The 27,511-nt window shown below is 45.3% G+C and overlaps 1 protein-coding gene across 1 annotated transcript; it reads right to left on the reverse strand.

The window, feature by feature from the left end:
• Positions 1-233: 233 nt before the first annotated feature.
• On the reverse strand, positions 234-27,309 carry LOC119963599 (collagen alpha-1(XII) chain-like). Its single transcript, XM_038792931.1, has 9 exons — positions 27,297-27,309; positions 26,431-26,563; positions 19,214-19,353; positions 18,348-18,480; positions 11,127-11,266; positions 10,261-10,393; positions 3,038-3,177; positions 2,172-2,304; positions 234-307 (listed from the first exon to the last, which is right to left on the reverse strand). The coding sequence occupies exons 2-9, from the start codon at positions 26,561-26,563 to the stop codon at positions 234-236; spliced, it is 1,026 nt and encodes a 341-aa protein (XP_038648859.1). The 5' UTR covers positions 27,297-27,309.
• Between the last annotated feature and the right edge of the window lie 202 nt (positions 27,310-27,511).

Here is a 27,511-nt window from a genome sequence, read left to right on the forward strand (position 1 = left end):
TGAATAGCGGGGGGCCAATAAGTCGGGCTTATGGTCGTGTCGGGGGGTCTGTCAAGGCCTTTGCCGGGAATGCCGACGTGTAGTTTGTGCGGGGTTCGGAGAATAGCGGGAGGGCGTCGGACCGGCGTCGCCGTGAAAATATGCGCGGCCCGCTATTCTCCGAACTGGCGTGAGAGCGGAGAATTGCGCCCTATGTGTTTCACTGGAGAATGAAGTTTGAGGAATATTGTGAGTCAATAGGGTAACATTCCATAAAATAAGGGCAAGTTTACTGCGATTGATTGTCGTTTCCCTGTCACCTTACATACTGTGTAAAAATAAAATTAGAGTACCCAATTATTGCTTTTTTACAATTAAAGGGGAATTTAGCGTGGCCAATCCATTTAACCTGCACATCTTTGGGTTGTGGGGTTGAAACCCACGCTGACATGGGGAGAATGTGCAAACTCCACATGCACAGTGACCCAGGGCCGGGATCGAACCCGGCTCCTCATGGAACATAGAACCTACCTCGGATATCCCTCCTATATCTCCCAGCCTGAATCTTATAGTTATGCCCCCTTGTAACAGCTGCATCCAGCCGAGGAAATAGTCTCTGAACGTCAACTCTATCACCCTCATCATCTTATACACCTCTATTAAGTCGCCTCTCATCTTTCTCCGCTCCAAAGAGAAAAGCCCTAGCTCCCTCAACCTTACCTCATAAGACCTATCCTGCAGATCAGGCAGCATCTTGGTAAATCTCCTTCACAACCTTTCCAATGCTTCCACATCCTTCCTGTAATGAGGTGACCAGAACTGCACACAATGCTCCAAATGTGGTCTCACCAGGGAGTTGCAGCAGAACCCCGCGACTCTGAAACTCAAGCCCCCTGTTAATAAACGCTAACACACTATAAGCCTTCTTCACGGCTCCATCGACTCGAGTGGCAATCTTCAGAGATCTGTGGACATGAACACCAAGATCTCTCTGTTCCTCCACATTCCTCAGAACCCTGCCATTGACCCTGTAATCCGCATTCAAATTTTGTCGACCAAAATGAATCACCTCACACTTATCAGGGTTAAACTCCATCTGCCATTTTTCGGTCCAGCTCTGCATCCTATCAATGTCATTGATAAAAATCACACATAGCAGAGGACCCAGTACTGATCCCTGTGTTACACCGCTGGTAACAGGTCCCCAGTCCGAAAATTTTCCATCCATCACCACCCTCTGTCTTCTCAGTGCCGCAGTCCCAGTGCTAGCCACTGTGCCACATGGCGCCCCTTTCACCTTCAGCAAAACGGGATGGGGCAATATTGTTTCAAGTTCTATAAATACAAACATCACTAGTTTAACTTAAATGATTAGCAATCTGCTGATGTCATCCAGTAAAGTTACTTGAGACTGTTAATATATGTTAGATATATGCAAATATGATTGTTATTTATCTTTGTACAGACAAGTCACGCCCAGGTAGTGGGGAAATGGGGTGAGGCCAATCATTTTTCTATAAGGAATAGATAAGGGGTTGGGGAAGCGGGTCCATCAATAAAAGTGGAGGCAAGTTGAAGGAGGCATAAATTAATCAGGGCTTGGGTTATCACTGCTGCCTCACAGCGCCAGAGAATTGGGTTCAATTCCTGCCTCGGTAGATTGTCTGTGTGGCGCTTGTACGTTCTCTCCGTGTCTTTGTGGGTTTCCTCTGGGTCCTCCGATTTCCTCCCACAATCCAAAGATGTGCACATTAGGTGGATTGGTCATGCTAAATATTCCCAGATGTGCCAGTAAGGTGGGGTTTCAGGGATTGGGCAGGGGAGTGGGCCTAGTTCGATTGCTCTTTCAGAGGGTCGGTGCAGACACACAAGGCCAAATGGCCTCTTTCTACACTGTCGGAATTCTATGGTTTTATAGATTTATCTGGCTGAAGGTGCAGTATGGCCCAGGAATATTGGGCACAAGCAGGCCAGCCAATGAAGCCAATAGATACACTTTGCTACAGCAGAAGCAGAGAATCCAGGGGAACATACTAATCCCACACCCCATCCTGAAGGATATTATGATATGCTGCACGTCACAATATGCAGTATGTGCTTTCCATGTCACTTTGTCCTGTTTTCAATATTTGAACATAATTGTTAAGGGGGTAGAAAAGACTAATGGAGATTTTTATATACTGAAGACTTACATGTACGCTGGGAGGCTGAGACGTCTTCACTTTCCGTCTTGTCTGGGTAGATGGCAGTAATGGAAACATCATACAAGGTGTCAGGATCCAGGTTATCTAAAACCTGGCTTGTCGCATTGCCATTTATAATCATCTGGAAGAAAAGGCATAAAGCGAAGGTCAAGATACGTTCAGTGCATGAAACCAATTTGTTTTCTGCAAACTGATTCCCTGAATTAAATGGGGATGTTTGAATTTGATAACACTCAGGGGGCCGCAATGACCTTAAAATCCTTTACCAACCCTTGGCTGCAGCCACCTTTCCCAGTGGCATTCCCTCATGGTCATGTGGAGTATTTCTGCAGAAAATTAAATTGAAGGAATAAACTAATTTGGACTGTTTTGTTCATTGCGCAAATGCTCTTCTTTGAGTGGGCAACTGAGCCCAACATCTCAATACTAAAGAGCATAGGGTACGTGCGGAAAGCTGTTTTCTGATCACCTTCTAGTACAGTAATGCCATTCAGAAAGAATGTGCTGATGTTTCTGCAGGTTACTGTTCAAAGAGCTCATCCCACCCAATTGAGTTTTGGCCGATCTCCACATTTTCCAGTCCTGCCCGTGACTTTGCCTGTCCCAGTTGGGAAAGGAAAATACCTGCTGTTTTCAGTGTGATCATGCCCCCACGACCAACAGAGAATGCAACTCATTAGCAAGTGTGGAAAGGATTACAAGGATGCAATGAAACATCGTTGCTGGAAAGGAGGAACATTTTCATACATATACAGATCTGGCTGACAGCGGTTTTGCTTCACACTCGCATGTTGCAAGGCAAATTTAAAAATCAGCTACAGATACACTGAAGCAGAAAGTATGGATTTCATCACCTCTTTTTTGTCCCCTCCCCCAGATGGAACCCAGCTGATTCTGTATTGGTCCACATCCTCCGATCCATGATCCCAGTCCATCCGGATACTGTCCCCCGTGATGTCCGAGAAGCGTAGGTTTGATGGTGCTGGAACACCCGCTGTGTGACAAGAATGAGACCTTAAATGTACACACGTAGCAGAGAGGTAACAGAATCTGACAGAGTAGAAATGGTGAGGGAAGGGAGGCCATCTGAGCAAAGATTTGAGATACTGGCACTGATCACCAACAACGTGCATTTGTAATAGTGCCTTTAATGCAGTAAAATGTCCCGAAGCACTTCAGAACATAGACAATAGAATATTACAGTGCAGTACAGGCCCTTCGGCCCTCCATGTTGCGCCGACCTGTGAAACCACTCTGAAGCCCATCTACACTATTCCCTTATCATACATATGTTTATCCAATGACCATTTAAATGCCCTTAACACTGGTGAGTCGACTACTGTTGCAGGTCAGGTATTTCACGCCCTTACTACTCTCTGAGTAATGAACCTATCTCTGACATCTGACTTATATCTATCTCTCCTCAATTTAAAGCTATGTCCCCTCGTGCTAGCCATCGCCATCCGAGGAAAAAGGCTCTCACAATCCACCCTATCTAATCCTCTGATCATCTTGTCTGCCTCAATTAAGTTACCTCTTAACCTTCTTCTCTCTAACGAAAAGAGCCTCAAGTCCTTCAGACTTCCCTCATAAGATCTTCCCTCCATACCAGGCAACATCCTGGTAAATCTCCTCTGCACCCTTTCCAATGCTTCCACATCCTTCCTATAATGCGCGGACCAGAACTGCACGGAATACTCCAAATGCGGCCGCACCAGAGTTTTGTACAGCTGCAACATGACCTCATGGCTTCCAAACTTAATCCCTCTGCCAATAAAAGCTAACACACTGTGCGCCTTCTTAATAACCCTATCTACCTGGGTGGCAACTTTCACGGATCTATGTTCATGGACACCGGGATCTCTCTGCTCATCCAAACTACCAAGAATCTCACCATTAGCCCAGTACTCTGTCTTCCTGTTATTCCTTCCAAAACGAATCACCTCACACTTTTCTGCATTAAACTCCATTTGCCACCTCTCAGCCCAGCTCTGCAGCTTATCTAACTCCACCGACTTTAGGGTCATCTGAAAATTTACTCACACATCCTTCTACTCGCTCCTTCAGGTCATATATAAAAATGACAAACAGCAGTGGCCCCAAAACAGATCTTTGTGATACACCACTAGAAACTGAACTCCAGGCTGAACATTTCCCATCAATCACCACCCTTTGTCTTCTTCCACCTAGCCAATTTCTGATTCAAACTGCTAAATCACCCTAAATCCCATGCCTCCGTATTTTCTGCAGTAGCCTACCAGGGCGAACCTTATCAAACGCTTTACTGAAATGAAAAAAATGATATGAAAATCGCTTATTGTCATGAGTAGGCTTCAGTGAAGTTACTGTGAAAAGCCCCTAGTTGCCACATTCCGGCACCAGTACAGGAATCGAACCGTGCTGATGGCCTGCTTGGTCTGCTTTAAAAGCCAGTGATTTAACCCAGTGAACTAAACCAACCAGCACTTGGTCCCCAACTCCAAATCATCTATGTAAATTGTGATCAATTGTGGGCCCAACACTGATCCCTGAGGGCCACCACGTGCGACTGATTGCCTACCAGAGAAGCACCCATTAATCCCCACTCTTTGCTTTCTATTAATTAACCAATCCTCTATCCATGCTACTACTTTACCCTTAATGCCATGCATCTTTATCTGATGTAGCAACCTTTTGTGTGGCACCTTGCCAAAGATTTTCTGGCAATCCAGATATATCACATCCATTGGCTTCCCAATATCTATGGCTCTGGTAAGCTCCTCAAAAAATTAGTATGGCATGTCCTGCCCTTTATGAACCCATGCTGCGTCTTCCCAATGGGACAATTACTATCCAGGTGCCTCGCTATCTCTTCTTTGATGATAGATTCCAGCATCTTCCCTACTACCGAAGTTAAGCTAACTGGCCTATAATTACCTGCTCTATGCCTACCTCCTTTTTTAAACAGTGGTGTCACGTTTGCTAATTTCCAATCCGCCGGGCCCACCCCAGAGTCTAGTGAATTTTGGTAAATTATCAATAGTGCATTTGTAATTTCTCTAGCCATCTCTTTTAGCACTCTGGTATGCATTCCATCAGTGCCAGGAGACTTGTCCACCTTTAGCCCCATTAGCTTGCCCATCACTACCTCCTTAGTGATAACAACCATCCCAAGGTCCTCACCTGTCATAGCCTCATTTCTATCAGTCACTGGCATGTTACTTGTGTCTTCCACTGTGAAGACCGACCCAAAAAACCTGTTATGTTCCTCAGCCATTTCCTCATCTCCCATTATTAAATCACGATTCTCGTCTTCTGAAGGACCAATATTTACCTTCGCCAATCTTTTTTGTTTTATATATTTGGAGAAACTTTTACTATCTGTTTTTATATTCTGAGCAACCTTACTCTCATAATCTATCTTACTTTTCTTTATAGCTTTTTTAATAGTGTTCTGTTGCCCCCTAAAAATTTCCCAGTCCTCTAGTCTCCCACTAATTTGCCACTTTGTATGCTTTTTCCTTCAATTTGATACTCTCCCTTATTTCCTTAGAAACCCACGTTCGATTTTCCCTCTTTCTCCTGTCCTTCCTTTTTGTTGGTATAAACTGTGAAAAATCGCTTGGATGGTTCTCCACTGTTCCTCAACTGTTTGACCATAAAGTCTTTGCTCCCAGTCTACCTTAGCTAGCTCTTCTATCATCCCATTGTAATCTGCTTTTTTTGAGCGCAAAACACTAGTGTTTGATTTTACCTCATCCTCCATCTGTATTTTAAATTCCACCATATTGTGATCACTCCTTCCGAGAGGATCCCTAACTATGAGATCATTAGTCAATCCTGTCTCATTGCACACGACCAGATCTAGGTCAGCTTGTTCCCTTGTAGGTTCTATTACATACTTTTCCAGGAAACTATTACGGATACATTCTATAAACTCCTCCTCCAGGCTGCCTTGACCGACCTGGTTAAACCAATTGACATGTAGATTAAAATCCACCATGATAACTACTGTACCATTTCTACATGAATCAGTTATTTCTTTGTTTATTTCCTGCCCTAACATATTGTTACTATTTGGTGGCCTATAGACTACTCCTATCAGTGACTTTTTCGCCTTACTATTCCTAATTTCCACCCAAATGGATTCAACCTTGTCCTCCATGGCACCGATGTCATCCTTTACTATTGCCCGGATGTCATCCTTTAATAACAGAGCTACACCACCTCCCTTACCATCCACTCTGTCCTTCCGAATAGTTTGATATTTATCAAGGACGACTATAAATGTCCCGAAGGTCTTGCTCACCCCCTCTGAGTCCCCAACTAAGTTCCCATCCCCATCAACCTATTTCCCTATTTCCCTCGCTGCCTCCCTTTTTCTGTGCTGCTGTGCAAGCAACCTACTGGCCTTTTCCCCATGCTCGTACACCGCTTCCTTCACCTTCCTGAGCTGCTCCACTGCCCGACCTGTAGTTAACAAACTAAATTCCGCCTGCAGCATCCGGCTTTCTCTCAATAGCCCCACCTCTGGAGCCCCCGCATACCTCCTATCCATTCGTAAAATCTCTCTTACCAGTCGGTCCGTCTCTGCCCTATCTGTCCTGTATCTGTGAGCCCGGATTGAGATCAGCTCCCCTCTCACCACCGCCTTCTGCGCTTCGCAGACCACCGCTGCTGAGACCTCCCCCGTATCGTTTACTTGCAGGTAGTTCAGCATCCACTTCCTCAATCTCTTGCAGACCACTTCGTCTGCCAACAGCCCCACATCCAATCTCCAGTGTGGGCGCTGCTTACAATCCATACTGACCTGCAGGTCCACCCAGTGCGGAGCATGGTCCAAGGTCGTAATTGCCCAATAGCCCGTATCCACCACCCTCGCCAACAGGGCCCTGCCAACAACAAAGAAATCTATCCGGGAATACACCATGTGAACATGGGAGAAGAAAGAAAATTCCCTGGCTCTCGGCTGCCTAAATCTCCACGGATCAACCCCCCCTCCCCCCCCCCCCCCCCCCCCCTCCCCCATCTGCTCCATGAACCCTTTCAGCTCCATGGCCATTGCTGGCACCTTGCGCGTTCTCGAACATGATCTCTCCAGGCTTTGATCAATAACCGTGTTGAAATGCCCACCGATAATCAGCCTGTGCGATCATCCCAGGTTGAGGGTCCCACTGAACTGTTAACTTTGGGAAAGGTTGACAGAAACAGCATTTATTGCTGCTGTTGGACGGTATGAAAATTCAACAAAAAATCCATCCCCCACAAAAGCCAAGGTAAAAGTGATGTAAAAACAGAAATTGCTGAAAATGCCCAGCTGGTCTGGCAACACCTGAAGAGGGAGAAAAAAAGTCAACAGGTTTTAAGCAGATGGGAGGTTATTAAAAAAATTGGGAAGGTCTGTCACAGGGTGGAAGGCAGGAGAAATTAAATGACAAAAGCATTGTCAATGTGGGGAATGGGACAAGATGTGGGCAGAGGAGGCGTGAATCGCAGAATAATGAGCAGCTGCTGTCTCAAAGCAGAAACAAGAGAAAAAAGGGTTAAAATCAAACTTGCAAATGGAAAGGAACCAAAATGGGGCCTGGATAATGATGTAAAATTGCTGAACACGGTGTTGAGTCCAGGATGCTATAAAGCACCTCATCGAAAGTTGAGGCGGTGTTCGTCAAGCTCTATTGGAATAATGCTGCTGATCAAGGACAGAGAGATCAGCAAGACAGCAAGGCTAAATAAAGGAGATGCAAGCTGAAATGTTGGATACTGGAATAAAGTAGAGCGACTTCACATGCAGCACGGTTCAATTCCCGTACCAGCCTCCCCGAACAGGCGCTTGAATATGGCGACTGGGGGCTTTTCACAGTAACTTAATTGAAGCCTACTTATGACAATAAGCAATTTTCAGTTCATTTCATGTATGGGTAATGGATTGGGGGTGGGGGAAAGGGATTGAAGTGAGTTACTGCAAAGGATCACTAAGCTCAACAGTAGAAGCAGATCCAAAAAAATATGTTTCACTGGAGAATGAAGTTTGAGGAATATTGCGAGTCAATAGGGTAACATTCCATAAAATACGGGCCGATTTACTGCGGTTGATTGTTTTTTCCCTGTCACCTTACATACTGTGTAAAATTTTTTTTTAGAGTACCCAATTATTGCTTTTTTCCAATTAAAGGGGAATTTAGCGTGGCCAATCCATTTAACCTGCACATCTTTGGTTTGTGGGGCTGAAACCCACGCTGACATGGGGAGAATGTGCAAACTCCACACGCACAGTGATCCAGGGCCGGGATTCAAACCCGACTCCTCATGGAACATAGAACCTACCTCGGATATCCCTCCGATATATCGCAGCCTGAATCTTATAGTTATGCCCCCTTGTAACAGCTGTATCCACCCGAGGAAATAGTCTCTTAACGTCCACTCTATCCCCCTCATCATCTCATAAACCTCTATTAAGTCGCCTCTCATCCTCCTCCGCTCCAAAGTGAAAAGGCCTAGCTCCCTTAACCTTTCCTCATAACACCTATTCTGCAAACCAGGCAGCATCCTCGTAAATCTCCTTTGCATCCTTTCCAATGTTTCCACATCCTTCCTGTAATGAGGTGACCAGAACTGCACACAATACTCCTGATGTGGCCTCTCCAGGGTCATGTGGAGTTGCAGCCTAACCCCGCGGCTCTCAAACTCAAGCCCCATGTCAATAACTGCTAACACACTATAGGCCTTCTTCACGGCTCTGTCCACTTGAGTGGCAACCTTCAGAGATCTGTGGACATGAACCCCAAGATCTCTCTGTTCCTCCACATTCCTCAGAACCCTGCCGTTGACCCTGAAATCCGCATTCAAATTTTCTCGACCATAATGAATCACCTAGCACTTATCAGGGTTAAACTCCATCTGCCATTTTTCGGCACAGCTCTGCATCCTATCAATGTCTCTTTGCAGCCTACAGCAGCCCTCTAACTCATCCACGACTCCGCCAATCTTGGTGTCATCAGCAAATTTACTGACCCAGCCTTCAGCCCCGTCCTCCAAGTCATTGATAAAAATCACAAATAGCAGAGGACCCAGCACTGATCCCTGTGGTTCACCGCTGGTAACTGGTCTCCAGTCTGAAAATTTGCCATCCACAACCACCCTCTGTCTTCTCAGTGCCGCAGTCCCAGTGCTAGCCACTGTGCCACATGGCGCCCCTTTCACCTTCAGCAAAACGGTATGGGGCAATATTGTTTCAAGTTCTATAAATACAAACATCACTAGTTTAACTTAAATGATTAGCAATCTGCTGATGTCATCCAGTAAAGTTACTTGAGACTGTTAATATATGTTAGATATATGCAAATATGATTGTTATTTATCTTTGTATAGACAAGTTACGCCCAGGTAGTGGGGAAATGGGGTGAGGCCAATCATTTTTCTATAAGGAATAGATAAGGGGTTGGGGAAGCGGGTCCATAAATAAAAGTGGAGGCAAGTTGAGGGAGGCATAAATTAATCAGGGGTTGGGTTATCACTGCTGCCTCACAGCGCCAGAGAACTGGGTTAAATTCCTGCCTCGGTAGATTGTCTGTGTGGTGCTTGTACATTTTCTCCGTGTCTTTGTGGGTTTCCTCTGGGTCCTCCGATTTCCTCCCACAGTCCAAAGATGTGCACATTAGGTGGATTGGTCATGCTAAATAGTCCCAGATGTGCAGGTTAGGGGGGGTTTCAGGGATTGGGCAGGGGAGTGAGCCTAATTAGGTTCCTCTTTCAGAGGGTCGGTGCAGACACACAAGGCCAAATGGCCTCTTTCTACACGGTCGGAATTCTATGGTTTTATAGATTTATCTGGCTGAAGGTGCTGTATGGCCCAGGAATATTGGACACAAGCAGGCTAGCCAATGAAGCCAATAGATACACTTTGCTACAGCAGAAGCAGAGAATCCAGGGGAACATACTAATCCCACACCCCATCCTGAAGGATATTATGATATGCTGCACGTCACAATATGCAGCATGTGCTTTCCATGTCACTTTGTCCTGTTTTCAATATTTGAACATAATTGTTAAGGGGGTAGAAAAGACTAATGGAGATTTTTATATACTGAAGACTTACATGTACTCTGGGAGGCTGAGACGTCTTCACTTTCCGTCTTGTCTGGGTAGATGGCAGTAATGGAAACATCATACAAGGTGTCAGGATCCAGGTTATCTAAAACCTGGCTTGTCGCATTGCCATTTATAATCATCTGGAAGAAAAGGCATAAAGCGAAGGTCAAGACACGTTCAGTGCATGAAACCAATTTGTTTTCTGCAAACTGATTCCCTGAATTAAATGGGGATGTTTGAATTTGATAACACTCAGGGGGCCGCAATGACCTTAAAATCCTTTACCAACCCTTGGCTGCAGCCACCTTTCCCAGTGGCATTCCCTCATGGTCATGTGGAGTATTTCTGCAGAAAATTAAATTGAAGGAATAAACTAATTTGGACTGTTTTGTTCATTGCGCAAATGCTCTTCTTTGAGTGGGCAACTGAGCCCAACATCTCAATACTAAAGAGCATATGGTCCGTGCGGAAAGCTGTTTTCTGATCACCTTCTAGTACAGTAATGCCATTCAGAAAGAATGTGCTGATTTTTCTGCAGGTTACTGTTCAAAGAGCTCATCCCACCCAATTGAGTTTTGGCCGATCTCCACATTTTCCAGTCCTGCCCGTGACTTTGCCTGTCCCAGTTGGGAAAGGAAAATACCTGCTGTTTTCAATGTGATCATGCCCCCACGACCAACAGAGAATGCAACTCATTAGCAAGTGTGGAAAGGATTACAAGGATACAATGAAACATTGTTCCTGGAAAGGAGGAACATTTTCATACATATACAGATCTGGCTGACAGCGGTTTTGCTTCACACTCGCATGTTGCAAGGCAAATTTAAAAATCAGCTACAGATACACTGAAGCAGAAAGTATGGATTTCATCACCTCTTTTTTGTCCCCTCCCCCAGATGGAACCCAGCTGATTCTGTATTGGTCCACATCCTCCGATCCATGATCCCAGTCCATCCGGATACTGTCCCCCGTGATGTCTGAGAAGCGTAGGTTTGATGGTGCTGGAACACCCGCTGTGTGACAAGAATGAGACCTTAAATGTACACACATAGCAGAGAGGTAACAGAATCTGACAGAGTAGAAATGGTGAGGGAAGGGAGGCCATCTGAGCAAAGATTTGAGATACTGGCACTGATCACCAACAACGTGCATTTGTAATAGTGCCTTTAATGCAGTAAAATGTCCCGAAGCACTTCAGAACGTAGACAATAGAATATTACAGTGCAGTACAGGCCCTTCGGCCCTCCATGTTGCGCCGACCTGTGAAACCACTCTGAAGCCCATCTACACTATTCCCTTATCATACATATGTTTATCCAATGACCATTTAAATGCCCTTAATACTGGTGAGTCGACTCCTGTTGCAGGTCAGGTATTTCACGCCCTTACTACTCTCTGAGTAATGAACCTATCTCTGACATCTGACTTATATCTATCTCTCCTCAATTTAAAGCTATGTCCCCTCGTGCTAGCCATCGCCATCCGAGGAAAAAGGCTCTCACAATCCACCCTATCTAATCCTCTGATCATCTTGTCTGCCTCAATTAAGTTACCTCTTAACCTTCTTCTCTCTAACGAAAACAGCCTCAAGTCCCTCAGCCTTCCCTCATAAGATCTTCCCTCCATACCAGGCAACATCCTGGTAAATCTCCTCTGCACCCTTTCCAATGCTTCCACATCCTTCCTATAATGCGCGGAATAGAACTGCACGGAATACTCCAAATGCGGCCACACCAGAGTTTTGTACAGCTGCAACATGACCTCATGGCTTCCAAACCTAATCCCTCTGCCAATAAAAGCTAACACACTGTGCGCCTTCTTAATAACCCTATCTACCTGGGTGGCAACTTTCACGGATCTATGTTCATGGACACCGGGATCTCTCTGCTCATCCAAACTACCAAGAATCTCACCATTAGCCCAGTACTCTGTCTTCCTGTTATTCCTTCCAAAACGAATCACCTCACACTTTTCTGCATTAAACTCCATTTGCCACCTCTCAGCCCAGCTCTGCAGCTTATCTAACTCCACCGACTTTAGGGTCATCTGAAAATTTACTCACACATCCTTCTACTCGCTCCTTCAGGTCATATATAAAAATGACAAACAGCAGTGGCCCCAAAACAGATCTTTGTGGTACACCACTAGAAACTGAACTCCAGGCTGAACATTTCCCATCAATCACCACCCTTTGTCTTCTTCCACCTAGCCAATTTCTGATTCAAACTGCTAAATCACCCTAAATCCCATGCCTCCGTATTTTCTGCAGTAGCCTACCAGGGCGAACCTTATCAAACGCTTTACTGAAATGAAAAAAATGATATGAAAATCGCTTATTGTCATGAGTAGGCTTCAGTGAAGTTACTGTGAAAAGCCCCTAGTCGCCACATTCCGGCACCAGTACAGGAATCGAACCGTGCTGATGGCCTGCTTGGTCTGCTTTAAAAGCCAGTGATTTAACCCAGTGAACTAAACCAACCAGCACTTGGTCCCCAACTCCAAATCATCTATGTAAATTGTGATCAATTGTGGGCCCAACACTGATCCCTGAGGGCCACCACGTGCAACTGATTGCCTACCAGAGAAGCACCCATTAATCCCCACTCTTTGCTTTCTATTAATTAACCAATCCTCTATCCATGCTACTACTTTACCCTTAATGCCATGCATCTTTATCTTATGTAGCAACCTTTTGTGTGGCACCTTGCCAAAGATTTTCTGGCAATCCAGATATATCACATCCATTGGCTTCCCAATATCTACGGCTCTGGTAAGCTCCTCAAAAAATTAGTATGGCACGACCTGCCCTTTATGAACCCATGCTGCGTCTTCCCAATGGGACAATTACTATCCAGGTGCCTCGCTATCTCTTCTTTGATGATAGATTCCAGCATCTTCCCTACTACCGAAGTTAAGCTAACTGGCCTATAATTACCTGCTCTATGCCTACCTCCTTTTTTAAACAGTGGTGTCACGTTTGCTAATTTCCAATCCGCCGGGCCCACCCCAGAGTCTAGTGAATTTTGGTAAATTATCAATAGTGCATTTGTAATTTCTCTAGCCATCTCTTTTAGCACTCTGGTATGCATTCCATCAGTGCCAGGAGACTTGTCCACCTTTAGCCCCATTAGCTTGCCCATCACTACCTCCTTAGTGATAACAACCATCCCAAGGTCCTCACCTGTCATAGCCTCATTTCTATCAGTCACTGGCATGTTACTTGTGTCTTCCACTGTGAAGACCGACCCAAAAAACCTGTTATGTTCCTCAGCCATTTCCTCATCTCCCATTATTAAATCACGATTCTCGTCTTCTGAAGGACCAATATTTACCTTCGCCAATCTTTTTGTTTTATATATTTGGAGAAACTTTTACTATCTGTTTTTATATTCTGAGCAACCTTACTCTCATAATCTATCTTACTTTTCTTTATAGCTTTTTTAATAGTGTTCTGTTGCCCCCTAAAAATTTCCCAGTCCTCTAGTCTCCCACTAATTTGCCACTTTGTATGCTTTTTCCTTCAATTTGATACTCTCCCTTATTTCCTTAGAAACCCACGGTCGATTTTCCCTCTTTCTCCTGTCCTTCCTTTTTGTTGGTATAAACTGTGAAAAATCGCTTGGATGGTTCTCCACTGTTCCTCAACTGTTTGACCATAAAGTCTTTGCTCCCAGTCTACCTTAGCTAGCTCTTCTATCATCCCATTGTAATCTGCTTTTTTTGAGCGCAAAACACTAGTGTTTGATTTTACCTCAACCTCCATCTGTATTTTAAATTCCACCATATTGTGATCACTCCTTCCGAGAGGATCCCTAACTATGAGATCATTAGTCAATCCTGTCTCATTGCACACGACCAGATCTAGGGCAGCTTGTTCCCTTGTAGGTTCTATTACATACTTTTCCAGGAAACTATTTCGGATACATTCTATAAACTCCTCCTCCAGGCTGCCTTGACCGACCTGGTTAAAGCAATTGACATGTAGATTAAAATCCACCATGATAACTACTGTACCATTTCTACATGCATCAGTTATTTCTTTGTTTATTTCCTGCCCTAACATATTGTTACTATTTGGTGGCCTATAGACTACGCCTATCAGTGACTTTTTCGCCTTACTATTCCTAATTTCCACCCAAATGGATTCAACCTTGTCCTCCATGGCACCGATGTCATCCTTTACTATTGCCCGGATGTCATCCTTTAATAACAGAGCTACACCACCTCCCTTACCATCCACTCTGTCCTTCCGAATAGTTTGATATTTATCAAGGACGACTATAAATGTCCCGAAGGTCTTGCTCACCCCCTCTGAGTCCCCAACTAAGTTCCCATCCCCATCAACCTATTTCCCTATTTCCCTCGCTGCCTCCCTTTTTCTGTGCTGCTGTGCAAGCAACCTACTGGCCTTTTCCCCATGCTCGTACACCGCTTCCTTCACCTTCCTGAGCTGCTCCACTGCCCTACCTGTAGTTAACAAACTAAATTCCGCCTGCAGCATCCGGCTTTCCCTCAATAGCCCCACCTCTGGAGCCCCCGCATACCTCCTATCCATTCGTAAAATCTCTCTTACCAGTCGGTCCGTCTCTGCCCTATCTGTCCTGTATCTGTGAGCCCGGATTGAGATCAGCTCCCCTCTCACCACCGCCTTCTGCGCTTCGCAGACCACCGCTGCTGAGACCTCTCCCGTATCGTTTACCTGCAGGTAGTTCAGCATCCACTTCCTCAATCTCTTGCAGACCACTTCGTCTGCCAACAGCCCCACATCCAATCTCCAGAGTGGGCGCTGCTTACTATCCATACTGACCTGCAGGTCCACCCAGTGCGGAGCATGGTCCAAGGTCGTAATTGCCCAATAGCCCGTATCCACCACCCTCGCCAACAGGGCCCTGCCAACAACAAAGAAATCTATCCGGGAATACACCATGTGAACATGGGAGAAGAAAGAAAATTCCCTGGCTCTCGGCTGCCTAAATCTCCACGGATCAACCCCCCCTCCCCCCCCCCCCCCCCCCCCCCCCCATCTGCTCCATGAACCCTTTCAGCTCCATGGCCATTGCTGGCACCTTGCGCGTTCTCGAACATGATCTCTCCAGGCTTTGATCAATAACCGTGTTGAAATGCCCACCGATAATCAGCCTGTGCGATCATCCCAGGTTGAGGGTCCCACTGAACTGTTAACTTTGGGAAAGGTTGACAGAAACAGCATTTATTGCTGCTGTTGGACGGTATGAAAATTCAACAAAAAATCCATCCCCCACAAAAGACAAGGTAAAAGTGATATAAAAACAGAAATTGCTGAAAATGCCCAGCTGGTCTGGCAACACCTGAAGAGGGAGAAAAAAAGTCAACAGGTTTTAAGCAGATGGGAGGTTATTAAAAAAATTGGGAAGGTCTGTCACAGAGTGGAAGGCAGGAGAAATTAAATGACAAAAGCATTGTCAATGTGGGGAATGGGACAAGATGTGGGCAGAGGAGGCGTGAATCGCAGAATAATGAGCAGCTGCTGTCTCAAAGCAGAAACAAGAGAAAAAAGGGTTAAAATCAAACTTGCAAATGGAAAGGAACCAAAATGGGGCCTGGATAATGATGTAAAATTGCTGAACACGGTGTTGAGTCCAGGATGCTATAAAGCACCTCATCGAAAGTTGAGGCGGTGTTCGTCAAGCTCTATTGGAATAATGCTGCTGATCAAGGACAGAGAGATCAGCAAGACAGCAAGGCTAAATAAAGGAGATGCAAGCTGAAATGTTGGATACTGGAATAAAGTAGAGCGACTTCACATGCAGCACGGTTCAATTCCCGTACCAGCCTCCCCGAACAGGCGCTTGAATTTGGCGACTGGGGGCTTTTCACAGTAACTTAATTGAAGCCTACTTATGACAATAAGCAATTTTCAGTTCATTTCATGTATGGGTAATGGATTGGGGGTGGGGGAAAGGGATTGAAGTGAGTTACTGCAAAGGATCACTAAGCTCAACAGTAGAAGCAGATCCAAAAAAATATGTTTCACTGGAGAATGAAGTTTGAGGAATATTGCGAGTCAATAGGGTAACATTCCATAAAATACGGGCCGATTTACTGCGGTTGATTGTTTTTTCCCTGTCACCTTACATACTGTGTAAAAAATTTTTTTAGAGTACCCAATTATTGCTTTTTTCCAATTAAAGGGGAATTTAGCGTGGCCAATCCATTTAACCTGCACATCTTTGGGTTGTGGGGCTGAAACCCACGCTGACATGGGGAGAATGTGCAAACTCCACACGCACAGTGATCCAGGGCCGGGATTCAAACCCGACTCCTCATGGAACATAGAACCTACCTCGGATATCCCTCCGATATATCGCAGCCTGAATCTTATAGTTATGCCCCCTTGTAACAGCTGTATCCACCCGAGGAAATAGTCTCTTAACGTCCACTCTATCCCCCTCATCATCTCATAAACCTCTATTAAGTCGCCTCTCATCCACCTCCGCTCCAAAGTGAAAAGGCCTAGCTCCCTTAACCTTTCCTCATAACACCTATTCTGCAAACCAGGCAGCATCCTCGTAAATCTCCTTTGCATCCTTTCCAATGTTTCCACATCCTTCCTGTAATGAGGTGACCAGAACTGCACACAATACTCCTGATGTGGCCTCTCCAGGGTCATGTGGAGTTGCAGCCTAACCCCGCGGCTCTCAAACTCAAGCCCCATGTCAATAACTGCTAACACACTATAGGCCTTCTTCACGGCTCTGTCCACTTGAGTGGCAACCTTCAGAGATCTGTGGACATGAACCCCAAGATCTCTCTGTTCCTCCACATTCCTCAGAACCCTGCCGTTGACCCTGAAATCCGCATTCAAATTTTCTCGACCATAATGAATCACCTAGCACTTATCAGGGTTAAACTCCATCTGCCATTTTTCGGCACAGCTCTGCATCCTATCAATGTCTCTTTGCAGCCTACAGCAGCCCTCTAACTCATCCACGACTCCGCCAATCTTGGTGTCATCAGCAAATTTACTGACCCAGCCTTCAGCCCCGTCCTCCAAGTCATTGATAAAAATCACAAATAGCAGAGGACCCAGCACTGATCCCTGTGGTTCACCGCTGGTAACTGGTCTCCAGTCTGAAAATTTGCCATCCACAACCACCCTCTGTCTTCTCAGTGCCGCAGTCCCAGTGCTAGCCACTGTGCCACATGGCGCCCCTTTCACCTTCAGCAAAACGGTATGGGGCAATATTGTTTCAAGTTCTATAAATACAAACATCACTAGTTTAACTTAAATGATTAGCAATCTGCTGATGTCATCCAGTAAAGTTACTTGAGACTGTTAATATATGTTAGATATATGCAAATATGATTGTTATTTATCTTTGTATAGACAAGTTACGCCCAGGTAGTGGGGAAATGGGGTGAGGCCAATCATTTTTCTATAAGGAATAGATAAGGGGTTGGGGAAGCGGGTCCATAAATAAAAGTGGAGGCAAGTTGAGGGAGGCATAAATTAATCAGGGGTTGGGTTATCACTGCTGCCTCACAGCGCCAGAGAACTGGGTTAAATTCCTGCCTCGGTAGATTGTCTGTGTGGTGCTTGTACATTTTCTCCGTGTCTTTGTGGGTTTCCTCTGGGTCCTCCGGTTTCCTCCCACAGTCCAAAGATGTGCACATTAGGTGGATTGGTCATGCTAAATAGTCCCAGATGTGCAGGTTAGGGGGGTGCTTCAGGGATTGGGCAGGGGAGTGAGCCTAATTAGGTTCCTCTTTCAGAGGGTCGGTGCAGACACACAAGGCCAAATGGCCTCTTTCTACACTGTCGGAATTCTATGGTTTTATAGTTTTATCTGGCTGAAGGTGCAGTATGGCCCAGGAATATTGGGCACAAGCAGGCTAGCCAATGAAGCCAATAGATACACTTTGCTACAGCAGAAGCAGAGAATCCAGGGGAACATACTAATCCCACACCCCATCCTGAAGGATATTATGATATGCTGCACGTCACAATATGCAGTATGTGCTTTCCATGTCACTTTGTCCTGTTTTCAATATTTGAACATAATTGTTAAGGGGGTAGAAAAGACTAATGGAGATTTTTATATACTGAAGACTTACATGTACTCTGGGAGGCTGAGACGTCTTCACTTTCCGTCTTGTCTGGGTAGATGGCAGTAATGGAAACATCATACAAGGTGTCAGGATCCAGGTTATCTAAAACCTGGCTTGTCGCATTGCCATTTATAATCATCTGGAAGAAAAGGCATAAAGCGAAGGTCAAGACACGTTCAGTGCATGAAACCAATTTGTTTTCTGCAAACTGATTCCCTGAATTAAATGGGGATGTTTGAATTTGATAACACTCAGGGGGCCGCAATGACCTTAAAATCCTTTACCAACCCTTGGCTGCAGCCACCTTTCCCAGTGGCATTCCCTCATGGTCATGTGGAGTATTTCTGCAGAAAATTAAATTGAAGGAATAAACTAATTTGGACTGTTTTGTTCATTGCGCAAATGCTCTTCTTTGAGTGGGCAACTGAGCCCAACATCTCAATACTAAAGAGCATAGGGTACGTGCGGAAAGCTGTTTTCTGATCACCTTCTAGTACAGTAATGCCATTCAGAAAGAATGTGCTGATTTTTCTGCAGGTTACGGTTCAAAGAGCTCATCCCACCCAATTGAGTTTTGGCCGATCTCCACATTTTCCAGTCCTGCCCGTGACTTTGCCTGTCCCAGTTGGGAAAGGAAAATACCTGCTGTTTTCAATGTGATCATGCCCCCACGACCAACAGAGAATGCAACTCATTAGCAAGTGTGGAAAGGATTACAAGGATGCAATGAAACATCGTTGCTGGAAAGGAGGAACATTTTCATACATATACAGATCTGGCTGACAGCGGTTTTGCTTCACACTCGCATGTTGCAAGGCAAATTTAAAAATCAGCTACAGATACACTGAAGCAGAAAGTATGGATTTCATCACCTCTTTTTTGTCCCCTCCCCCAGATGGAACCCAGCTGATTCTGTATTGGTCCACATCCTCCGATCCATGATCCCAGTCCATCCGGATACTGTCCCCCGTGATGTCTGAGAAGCGTAGGTTTGATGGTGCTGGAACACCCGCTGTGTGACAAGAATGAGACCTTAAATGTACACACATAGCAGAGAGGTAACAGAATCTGACAGAGTAGAAATGGTGAGGGAAGGGAGGCCATCTGAGCAAAGATTTGAGATACTGGCACTGATCACCAACAACGTGCATTTGTAATAGTGCCTTTAATGCAGTAAAATGTCCCGAAGCACTTCAGAACATAGACAATAGAATATTACAGTGCAGTACAGGCCCTTCGGCCCTCCATGTTGCGCCGACCTGTGAAACCACTCTGAAGCCCATCTACACTATTCCCTTATCATACATATGTTTATCCAATGACCATTTAAATGCGCTTAACTCTGGTGAGTCGACTACTGTTGCAGGTCAGGTATTTCACGCCCTTACTACTCTCTGAGTAATGAACCTATCTCTGACATCTGACTTATATCTATCTCTCCTCAATTTAAAGCTATGTCCCCTCGTGCTAGCCATCGCCATCCGAGGAAAAAGGCTCTCACAATCCACCCTATCTAATCCTCTGATCATCTTGTCTGCCTCAATTAAGTTACCTCTTAACCTTCTTCTCTCTAACGAAAAGCAGCCTCAAGTCCCTCAGCCTTCCCTCATAAGATCTTCCCTCCATACCAGGCAACATCCTGGTAAATCTCCTCTGCACCCTTTCCAATGCTTCCACATCCTTCCTATAATGCGCGGAATAGAACTGCACGGAATACTCCAAATGCGGCCACACCAGAGTTTTGTACAGCTGCAACATGACCTCATGGCTTCCAAACCTAATCCCTCTGCCAATAAAAGCTAACACACTGTGCGCCTTCTTAATAACCCTATCTACCTGGGTGGCAACTTTCACGGATCTATGTTCATGGACACCGGGATCTCTCTGCTCATCCAAACTACCAAGAATCTCACCATTAGCCCAGTACTCTGTCTTCCTGTTATTCCTTCCAAAACGAATCACCTCACACTTTTCTGCATTAAACTCCATTTGCCACCTCTCAGCCCAGCTCTGCAGCTTATCTAACTCCACCGACTTTAGGGTCATCTGAAAATTTACTCACACATCCTTCTACTCGCTCCTTCAGGTCATATATAAAAATGACAAACAGCAGTGGCCCCAAAACAGATCTTTGTGGTACACCACTAGAAACTGAACTCCAGGCTGAACATTTCCCATCAATCACCACCCTTTGTCTTCTTCCACCTAGCCAATTTCTGATTCAAACTGCTAAATCACCCTAAATCCCATGCCTCCGTATTTTCTGCAGTAGCCTACCAGGGCGAACCTTATCAAACGCTTTACTGAAATGAAAAAAATGATATGAAAATCGCTTATTGTCATGAGTAGGCTTCAGTGAAGTTACTGTGAAAAGCCCCTAGTCGCCACATTCCGGCACCAGTACAGGAATCGAACCGTGCTGATGGCCTGCTTGGTCTGCTTTAAAAGCCAGTGATTTAACCCAGTGAACTAAACCAACCAGCACTTGGTCCCCAACTCCAAATCATCTATGTAAATTGTGATCAATTGTGGGCCCAACACTGATCCCTGAGGGCCACCACGTGCAACTGATTGCCTACCAGAGAAGCACCCATTAATCCCCACTCTTTGCTTTCTATTAATTAACCAATCCTCTATCCATGCTACTACTTTACCCTTAATGCCATGCATCTTTATCTTATGTAGCAACCTTTGTGTGGCACCTTGCCAAAGATTTTCTGGCAATCCAGATATATCACATCCATTGGCTTCCCAATATCTACGGCTCTGGTAAGCTCCTCAAAAATTAGTATGGCACGACCTGCCCTTTATGAACCCATGCTGCGTCTTCCCAATGGGACAATTACTATCCAGGTGCCTCGCTATCTCTTCTTTGATGATAGATTCCAGCATCTTCCCTACTACCGAAGTTAAGCTAACTGGCCTATAATTACCTGCTCTATGCCTACCTCCTTTTTTAAACAGTGGTGTCACGTTTGCTAATTTCCAATCCGCCGGGCCCACCCCAGAGTCTAGTGAATTTTGGTAAATTATCAATAGTGCATTTGTAATTTCTCTAGCCATCTCTTTAGCACTCTGGTATGCATTCCATCAGTGCCAGGAGACTTGTCCACCTTTAGCCCCATTAGCTTGCCCATCACTACCTCCTTAGTGATAACAACCATCCCAAGGTCCTCACCTGTCATAGCCTCATTTCTATCAGTCACTGGCATGTTACTTGTGTCTTCCACTGTGAAGACCGACCCAAAAAACCTGTTATGTTCCTCAGCCATTTCCTCATCTCCCATTATTAAATCACGATTCTCGTCTTCTGAAGGACCAATATTTACCTTCGCCAATCTTTTTTGTTTTATATATTTGGAGAAACTTTACTATCTGTTTTTATATTCTGAGCAACCTTACTCTCATAATCTATCTTACTTTTCTTTATAGCTTTTTTAATAGTGTTCTGTTGCCCCCTAAAAATTTCCCAGTCCTCTAGTCTCCCACTAATTTGCCACTTTGTATGCTTTTTCCTTCAATTTGATACTCTCCCTTATTTCCTTAGAAACCCACGGTCGATTTTCCCTCTTTCTCCTGTCCTTCCTTTTTGTTGGTATAAACTGTGAAAAATCGCTTGGATGGTTCTCCACTGTTCCTCAACTGTTTGACCATAAAGTCTTTGCTCCCAGTCTACCTTAGCTAGCTCTTCTATCATCCCATTGTAATCTGCTTTTTTTGAGCGCAAAACACTAGTGTTTGATTTTACCTCAACCTCCATCTGTATTTTAAATTCCACCATATTGTGATCACTCCTTCCGAGAGGATCCCTAACTATGAGATCATTAGTCAATCCTGTCTCATTGCACACGACCAGATCTAGGGCAGCTTGTTCCCTTGTAGGTTCTATTACATACTTTTCCAGGAAACTATTCGGATACATTCTATAAACTCCTCCTCCAGGCTGCCTTGACCGACCTGGTTAAAGCAATTGACATGTAGATTAAAATCCACCATGATAACTACTGTACCATTTCTACATGCATCAGTTATTTCTTTGTTTATTTCCTGCCCTAACATATTGTTACTATTTGGTGGCCTATAGACTACGCCTATCAGTGACTTTTTCGCCTTACTATTCCTAATTTCCACCCAAATGGATTCAACCTTGTCCTCCATGGCACCGATGTCATCCTTTACTATTGCCCGGATGTCATCCTTTAATAACAGAGCTACACCACCTCCCTTACCATCCACTCTGTCCTTCCGAATAGTTTGATATTTATCAAGGACGACTATAAATGTCCCGAAGGTCTTGCTCACCCCCTCTGAGTCCCCAACTAAGTTCCCATCCCCATCAACCTATTTCCCTATTTCCCTCGCTGCCTCCCTTTTCTGTGCTGCTGTGCAAGCAACCTACTGGCCTTTTCCCCATGCTCGTACACCGCTTCCTTCACCTTCCTGAGCTGCTCCACTGCCCTACCTGTAGTTAACAAACTAAATTCCGCCTGCAGCATCCGGCTTTCCCTCAATAGCCCCACCTCTGGAGCCCCCGCATACCTCCTATCCATTCGTAAAATCTCTCTTACCAGTCGGTCCGTCTCTGCCCTATCTGTCCTGTATCTGTGAGCCCGGATTGAGATCAGCTCCCCCTCTCACCACCGCCTTCTGCGCTTCGCAGACCACCGCTGCTGAGACCTCTCCCGTATCGTTTACCTGCAGGTAGTTCAGCATCCCACTTCCTCAATCTCTTGCAGACCCACTTCGTCCGCCAACAGCCCCACATCCAATCTCCAGAGTGGGCGCTGCTTACTATCCATACTGACCTGCAGGTCCACCCAGTGACGGAGCATGGTCCAAGGTCGTAATTGCCCAATAGCCCGTATCCACCACCCTCGCCAACAGGGCCCTGCCAACAACAAAGAAATCTATCCGGGAATACACCATGTGAACATGGGAGAAGAAAGAAAATTCCCTGGCTCTCGGCTGCCTAAATCTCCACGGATCAACCCCCCCCTCCCCCCCCCCCCCCCCCCTCCCCCATCTGCTCCATGAACCCTTTCAGCTCCATGGCCATTGCTGGCACCTTGCGCGTTCTCGAACATGATCTCTCCAGGCTTTGATCAATAACCGTGTTGAAATGCCCACCGATAATCAGCCTGTGCGATCATCCCAGGTTGAGGGTCCCACTGAACTGTTAACTTTGGGAAAGGTTGACAGAAACAGCATTTATTGCTGCTGTTGGACGGTATGAAATTCAACAAAAAATCCATCCCCCACAAAAGACAAGGTAAAAGTGATATAAAAAACAGAAATTGCTGAAAATGCCCAGCTGGTCTGGCAACACCTGAAGAGGGAGAAAAAAAGTCAACAGGTTTTAAGCAGATGGGAGGTTATTAAAAAAATTGGGAAGGTCTGTCACAGAGTGGAAGGCAGGAGAAATTAAATGACAAAAGCATTGTCAATGTGGGGAATGGGACAAGATGTGGGCAGAGGAGGCGTGAATCGCAGAATAATGAGCAGCTGCTGTCTCAAAGCAGAAACAAGAGAAAAAAGGGTTAAAATCAAACTTGCAAATGGAAAGGAACCAAAATGGGGCCTGGATAATGATGTAAAATTGCTGAACACGGTGTTGAGTCCAGGATGCTATAAAGCACCTCATCGAAAGTTGAGGCGGTGTTCGCCAAGCTCTATTGGAATAATGCTGCTGATCAAGGACAGAGAGATCAGCAAGACAGCAAGGCTAAATAAAGGAGATGCAAGCTGAAATGTTGGATACTGGAATAAAGTAGAGCGACTTCACATGCAGCACGGTTCAATTCCCGTACCAGCCTCCCCGAACAGGCGCTTGAATATGGCGACTGGGGGCTTTTCACAGTAACTTAATTGGAAGCCTACTTATGACAATAAGCAATTTTCAGTTCATTTCATGTATGGGTAATGGATTGGGGTGGGGGAAAGGGATTGAAGTGAGTTACTGCAAAGGATCACTAAGCTCAACAGTAGAAGCAGATCCAAAAAAATATGTTTCACTGGAGAATGAAGTTTGAGGAATATTGCGAGTCAATAGGGTAACATTCCATAAAATACGGGCCGATTTACTGCGGTTGATTGTTTTTTCCCTGTCACCTTACATACTGTGTAAAAATTTTTTTAGAGTACCCAATTATTGCTTTTTTCCAATTAAAGGGGAATTTAGCGTGGCCAATCCATTTAACCTGCACATCTTTGGGTTGTGGGGCTGAAACCCACGCTGACATGGGGAGAATGTGCAAACTCCACACGCACAGTGATCCAGGGCCGGGATTCAAACCCGACTCCTCATGGAACATAGAACCTACCTCGGATATCCCTCCGATATATCGCAGCCTGAATCTTATAGTTATGCCCCCGTGTAACAGCTGTATCCACCCGAGGAAATAGTCTCTTAACGTCCACTCTATCCCCCTCATCATCTCATAAACCTCTATTAAGTCGCCTCTCATCCACCTCCGCTCCAAAGTGAAAAGGCCTAGCTCCCTTAACCTTTCCTCATAAGCACCTATTCTGCAAACCAGGCAGCATCCTCGTAAATCTCCTTTGCATCCTTTCCAATGTTTCCACATCCTTCCTGTAATGAGGTGACCAGAACTGCACACAATACTCCTGAGTGGCCTCTCCAGGGTCATGTGGAGTTGCAGCCTAACCCCGCGGCTCTCAAACTCAAGCCCCATGTCATAACTGCTAACACACTATAGGCCTTCTTCACGGCTCTGTCCACTTGAGTGGCAACCTTCAGAGATCTGTGGACATGAACCCCAAGATCTCTCTGTTCCTCCACATTCCTCAGAACCCTGCCGTTGACCCTGAAATCCGCATTCAAATTTTCTCGACCATAATGAATCACCTAGCACTTATCAGGGTTAAACTCCATCTGCCATTTTTCGGCACAGCTCTGCATCCTATCAATGTCTCTTGCAGCCTACAGCAGCCTCTAACTCATCCACGACTCCGCCAATCTGGTGTCATCAGCAAATTTACTGACCCAGCCTTCAGCCCCGTCCTCCAAGTCATTGATAAAAATCACAAATAGCAGAGGACCCAGCACTGATCCCTGTGGTTCACCGCTGGTAACTGTCTCCAGTCTGAAAATTTGCCATCCACAACCACCCTCTGTCTTCTCAGTGCCGCAGTCCCAGTGCTAGCCACTGTGCCACATGGTGCCCCTTTCACCTTCAGCAAAACGGTATGGGGCAATATTGTTTCAAGTTCTATAAATACAAACATCACTAGTTTAACTTAAATGATTAGCAATCTGCTGATGTCATCCAGTAAAGTTACTTGAGACTGTTAATATGTGTTAGATATATGCAATATGATTGTTATTTACCTTTGTATAGACAAGTTACGCCCAGGTAGTGGGGAAATGGGGTGAGGCCAATCATTTTTCTATAAGGAATAGATAAGGGGTTGGGGAAGCGGGTCCATAAATAAAAGTGGAGGCAAGTTGAGGGAGGCATAAATTAATCAGGGGTTGGGTTATCACTGCTGCCTCACAGCTGCCAGAGAACTGGGTTAAATTCCTGCCTCGGTAGATTGTCTGTGTGGTGCTTGTACATTTTCTCCGTGTCTTTGTGGGTTTCCTCTGGGTCCTCCGGTTTCCTCCCACAGTCCAAAGATGTGCACATTAGGTGGATTGGTCATGCTAAATAGCCCCAGATGTGCAGGTTAGGGGGGTGCTTCAGGGATTGGGCAGGGAGTGGGCCTAATTAGGTTCCTCTTTCAGAGGGTCGGTGCAAGACACACAAGGCCAAATGAGCCTCTTTCTACACTGTCGGAATTCTATGGTTTTATAGATTTATCTGGCTGAAGGTGCTGTATGGCCCAGGAATATTGGGACACAAGCAGGCTGGCCAATGAAGCCAATAGATACACTTTGCTACAGCAGAAGCAGAGAATCCAGGGGAACATACTAATCCCACACCCCATCCTGAAGGATATTATGATATGCTGCACGTCACAATATGCAGCATGTGCTTTCCATGTCACTTTGTCCTGTTTTCAATATTTGAACATAATTGTTAAGGGGGTAGAAAAGACTAATGGAGATTTTTATATACTGAAGACTTACATGTACTCTGGGAGGCTGAGACGTCTTCACTTTCCGTCTTGTCTGGGTAGATGGCAGTAATGGAAACATCATACAAGGTGTCAGGATCCAGGTTATCTAAAACCTGGCTTGTCGCATTGCCATTTATAATCATCTGGAAGAAAAGGCATAAAGCGAAGGTCAAGACACGTTCAGTGCATGAAACCAATTTGTTTTCTGCAAACTGATTCCCTGAATTAAATGGGGATGTTTGAATTTGATATCACTCAGGGGGCCTGCAATGACCTTAAAATCCTTTACCAACCCTTGGCTGCAGCCACCTTTCCCAGTGGCATTCCCTCATGGTCATGTGGAGTATTTCTGCAGAAAATTAAATTGAAGGAATAAACTAATTTGGACTGTTTTGTTCATTGCGCAAATGCTCTTCTTTGAGTGGGCAACTGAGCCCAACATCTCAATACTAAAGAGCATAGGGTACTGCGGAAAGCTGTTTTCTGATCACCTTCTAGTACAGTAATGCCATTCAGAAAGAATGTGCTGATGTTTCTGCAGGTTACGGTTCAAAGAGCTCATCCCACCCAATTGAGTTTTGGCCGATCTCCACATTTTCCAGTCCTGCCCGTGACTTTGCCTGTCCCAGTTGGGAAAGGAAAATACCTGCTGTTTTCAATGTGATCATGCCCCCACGACCAACAGAGAATGCAACTCATTAGCAAGTGTGGAAAGGATTACAAGGATGCAATGAAACATCGTTGCTGGAAAGGAGGAACATTTTCATACATATACAGATCTGGCTGACAGCGGTTTTGCTTCACACTCGCATGTTGCAAGGCAAATTTAAAAATCAGCTACAGATACACTGAAGCAGAAAGTATGGATTTCATCACCTCTTTTTTGTCCCCTCCCCCAGATGGAACCCAGCTGATTCTGTATGGTCCACATCCTCCGATCCATGATCCCAGTCCATCCGGATACTGTCCCCCGTGATGTCCGAGAAGCGTAGGTTTGATGGTGCTGGGATAGCCCGCTGTGTGAGCAAGAATGAGACCTTAAATGTACACATTAGCAGAGAGGTAACAGAATCTGTCAGAGTAGAAATGGT

Source organism: Scyliorhinus canicula, chromosome 3 (assembly GCF_902713615.1).
Source record: "Scyliorhinus canicula chromosome 3, sScyCan1.1, whole genome shotgun sequence".
Taxonomy (NCBI): domain Eukaryota; kingdom Metazoa; phylum Chordata; class Chondrichthyes; order Carcharhiniformes; family Scyliorhinidae; genus Scyliorhinus; species Scyliorhinus canicula.

What these genes read in the sequence shown, in the direction of transcription:
- LOC119963599 (XM_038792931.1), bottom strand. Translation starts at nt 26,563, where the DNA reads ATGATTATAAATGGCAATGCGACAAGCCAGGTTTTAGATAACCTGGAT. An exon ending in GGGGAGGGGACAAAAAAGAG is followed by an intron (nt 10,394 to 11,126) that starts GTGATGAAATCC and finishes CTTTTCTTCCAG; the next exon opens with ATGATTATAAATGGCAATGC. An exon ending in GGGGAGGGGACAAAAAAGAG is followed by an intron (nt 2,305 to 3,037) that starts GTGATGAAATCC and finishes CTTTTCTTCCAG; the next exon opens with ATGATTATAAATGGCAATGC.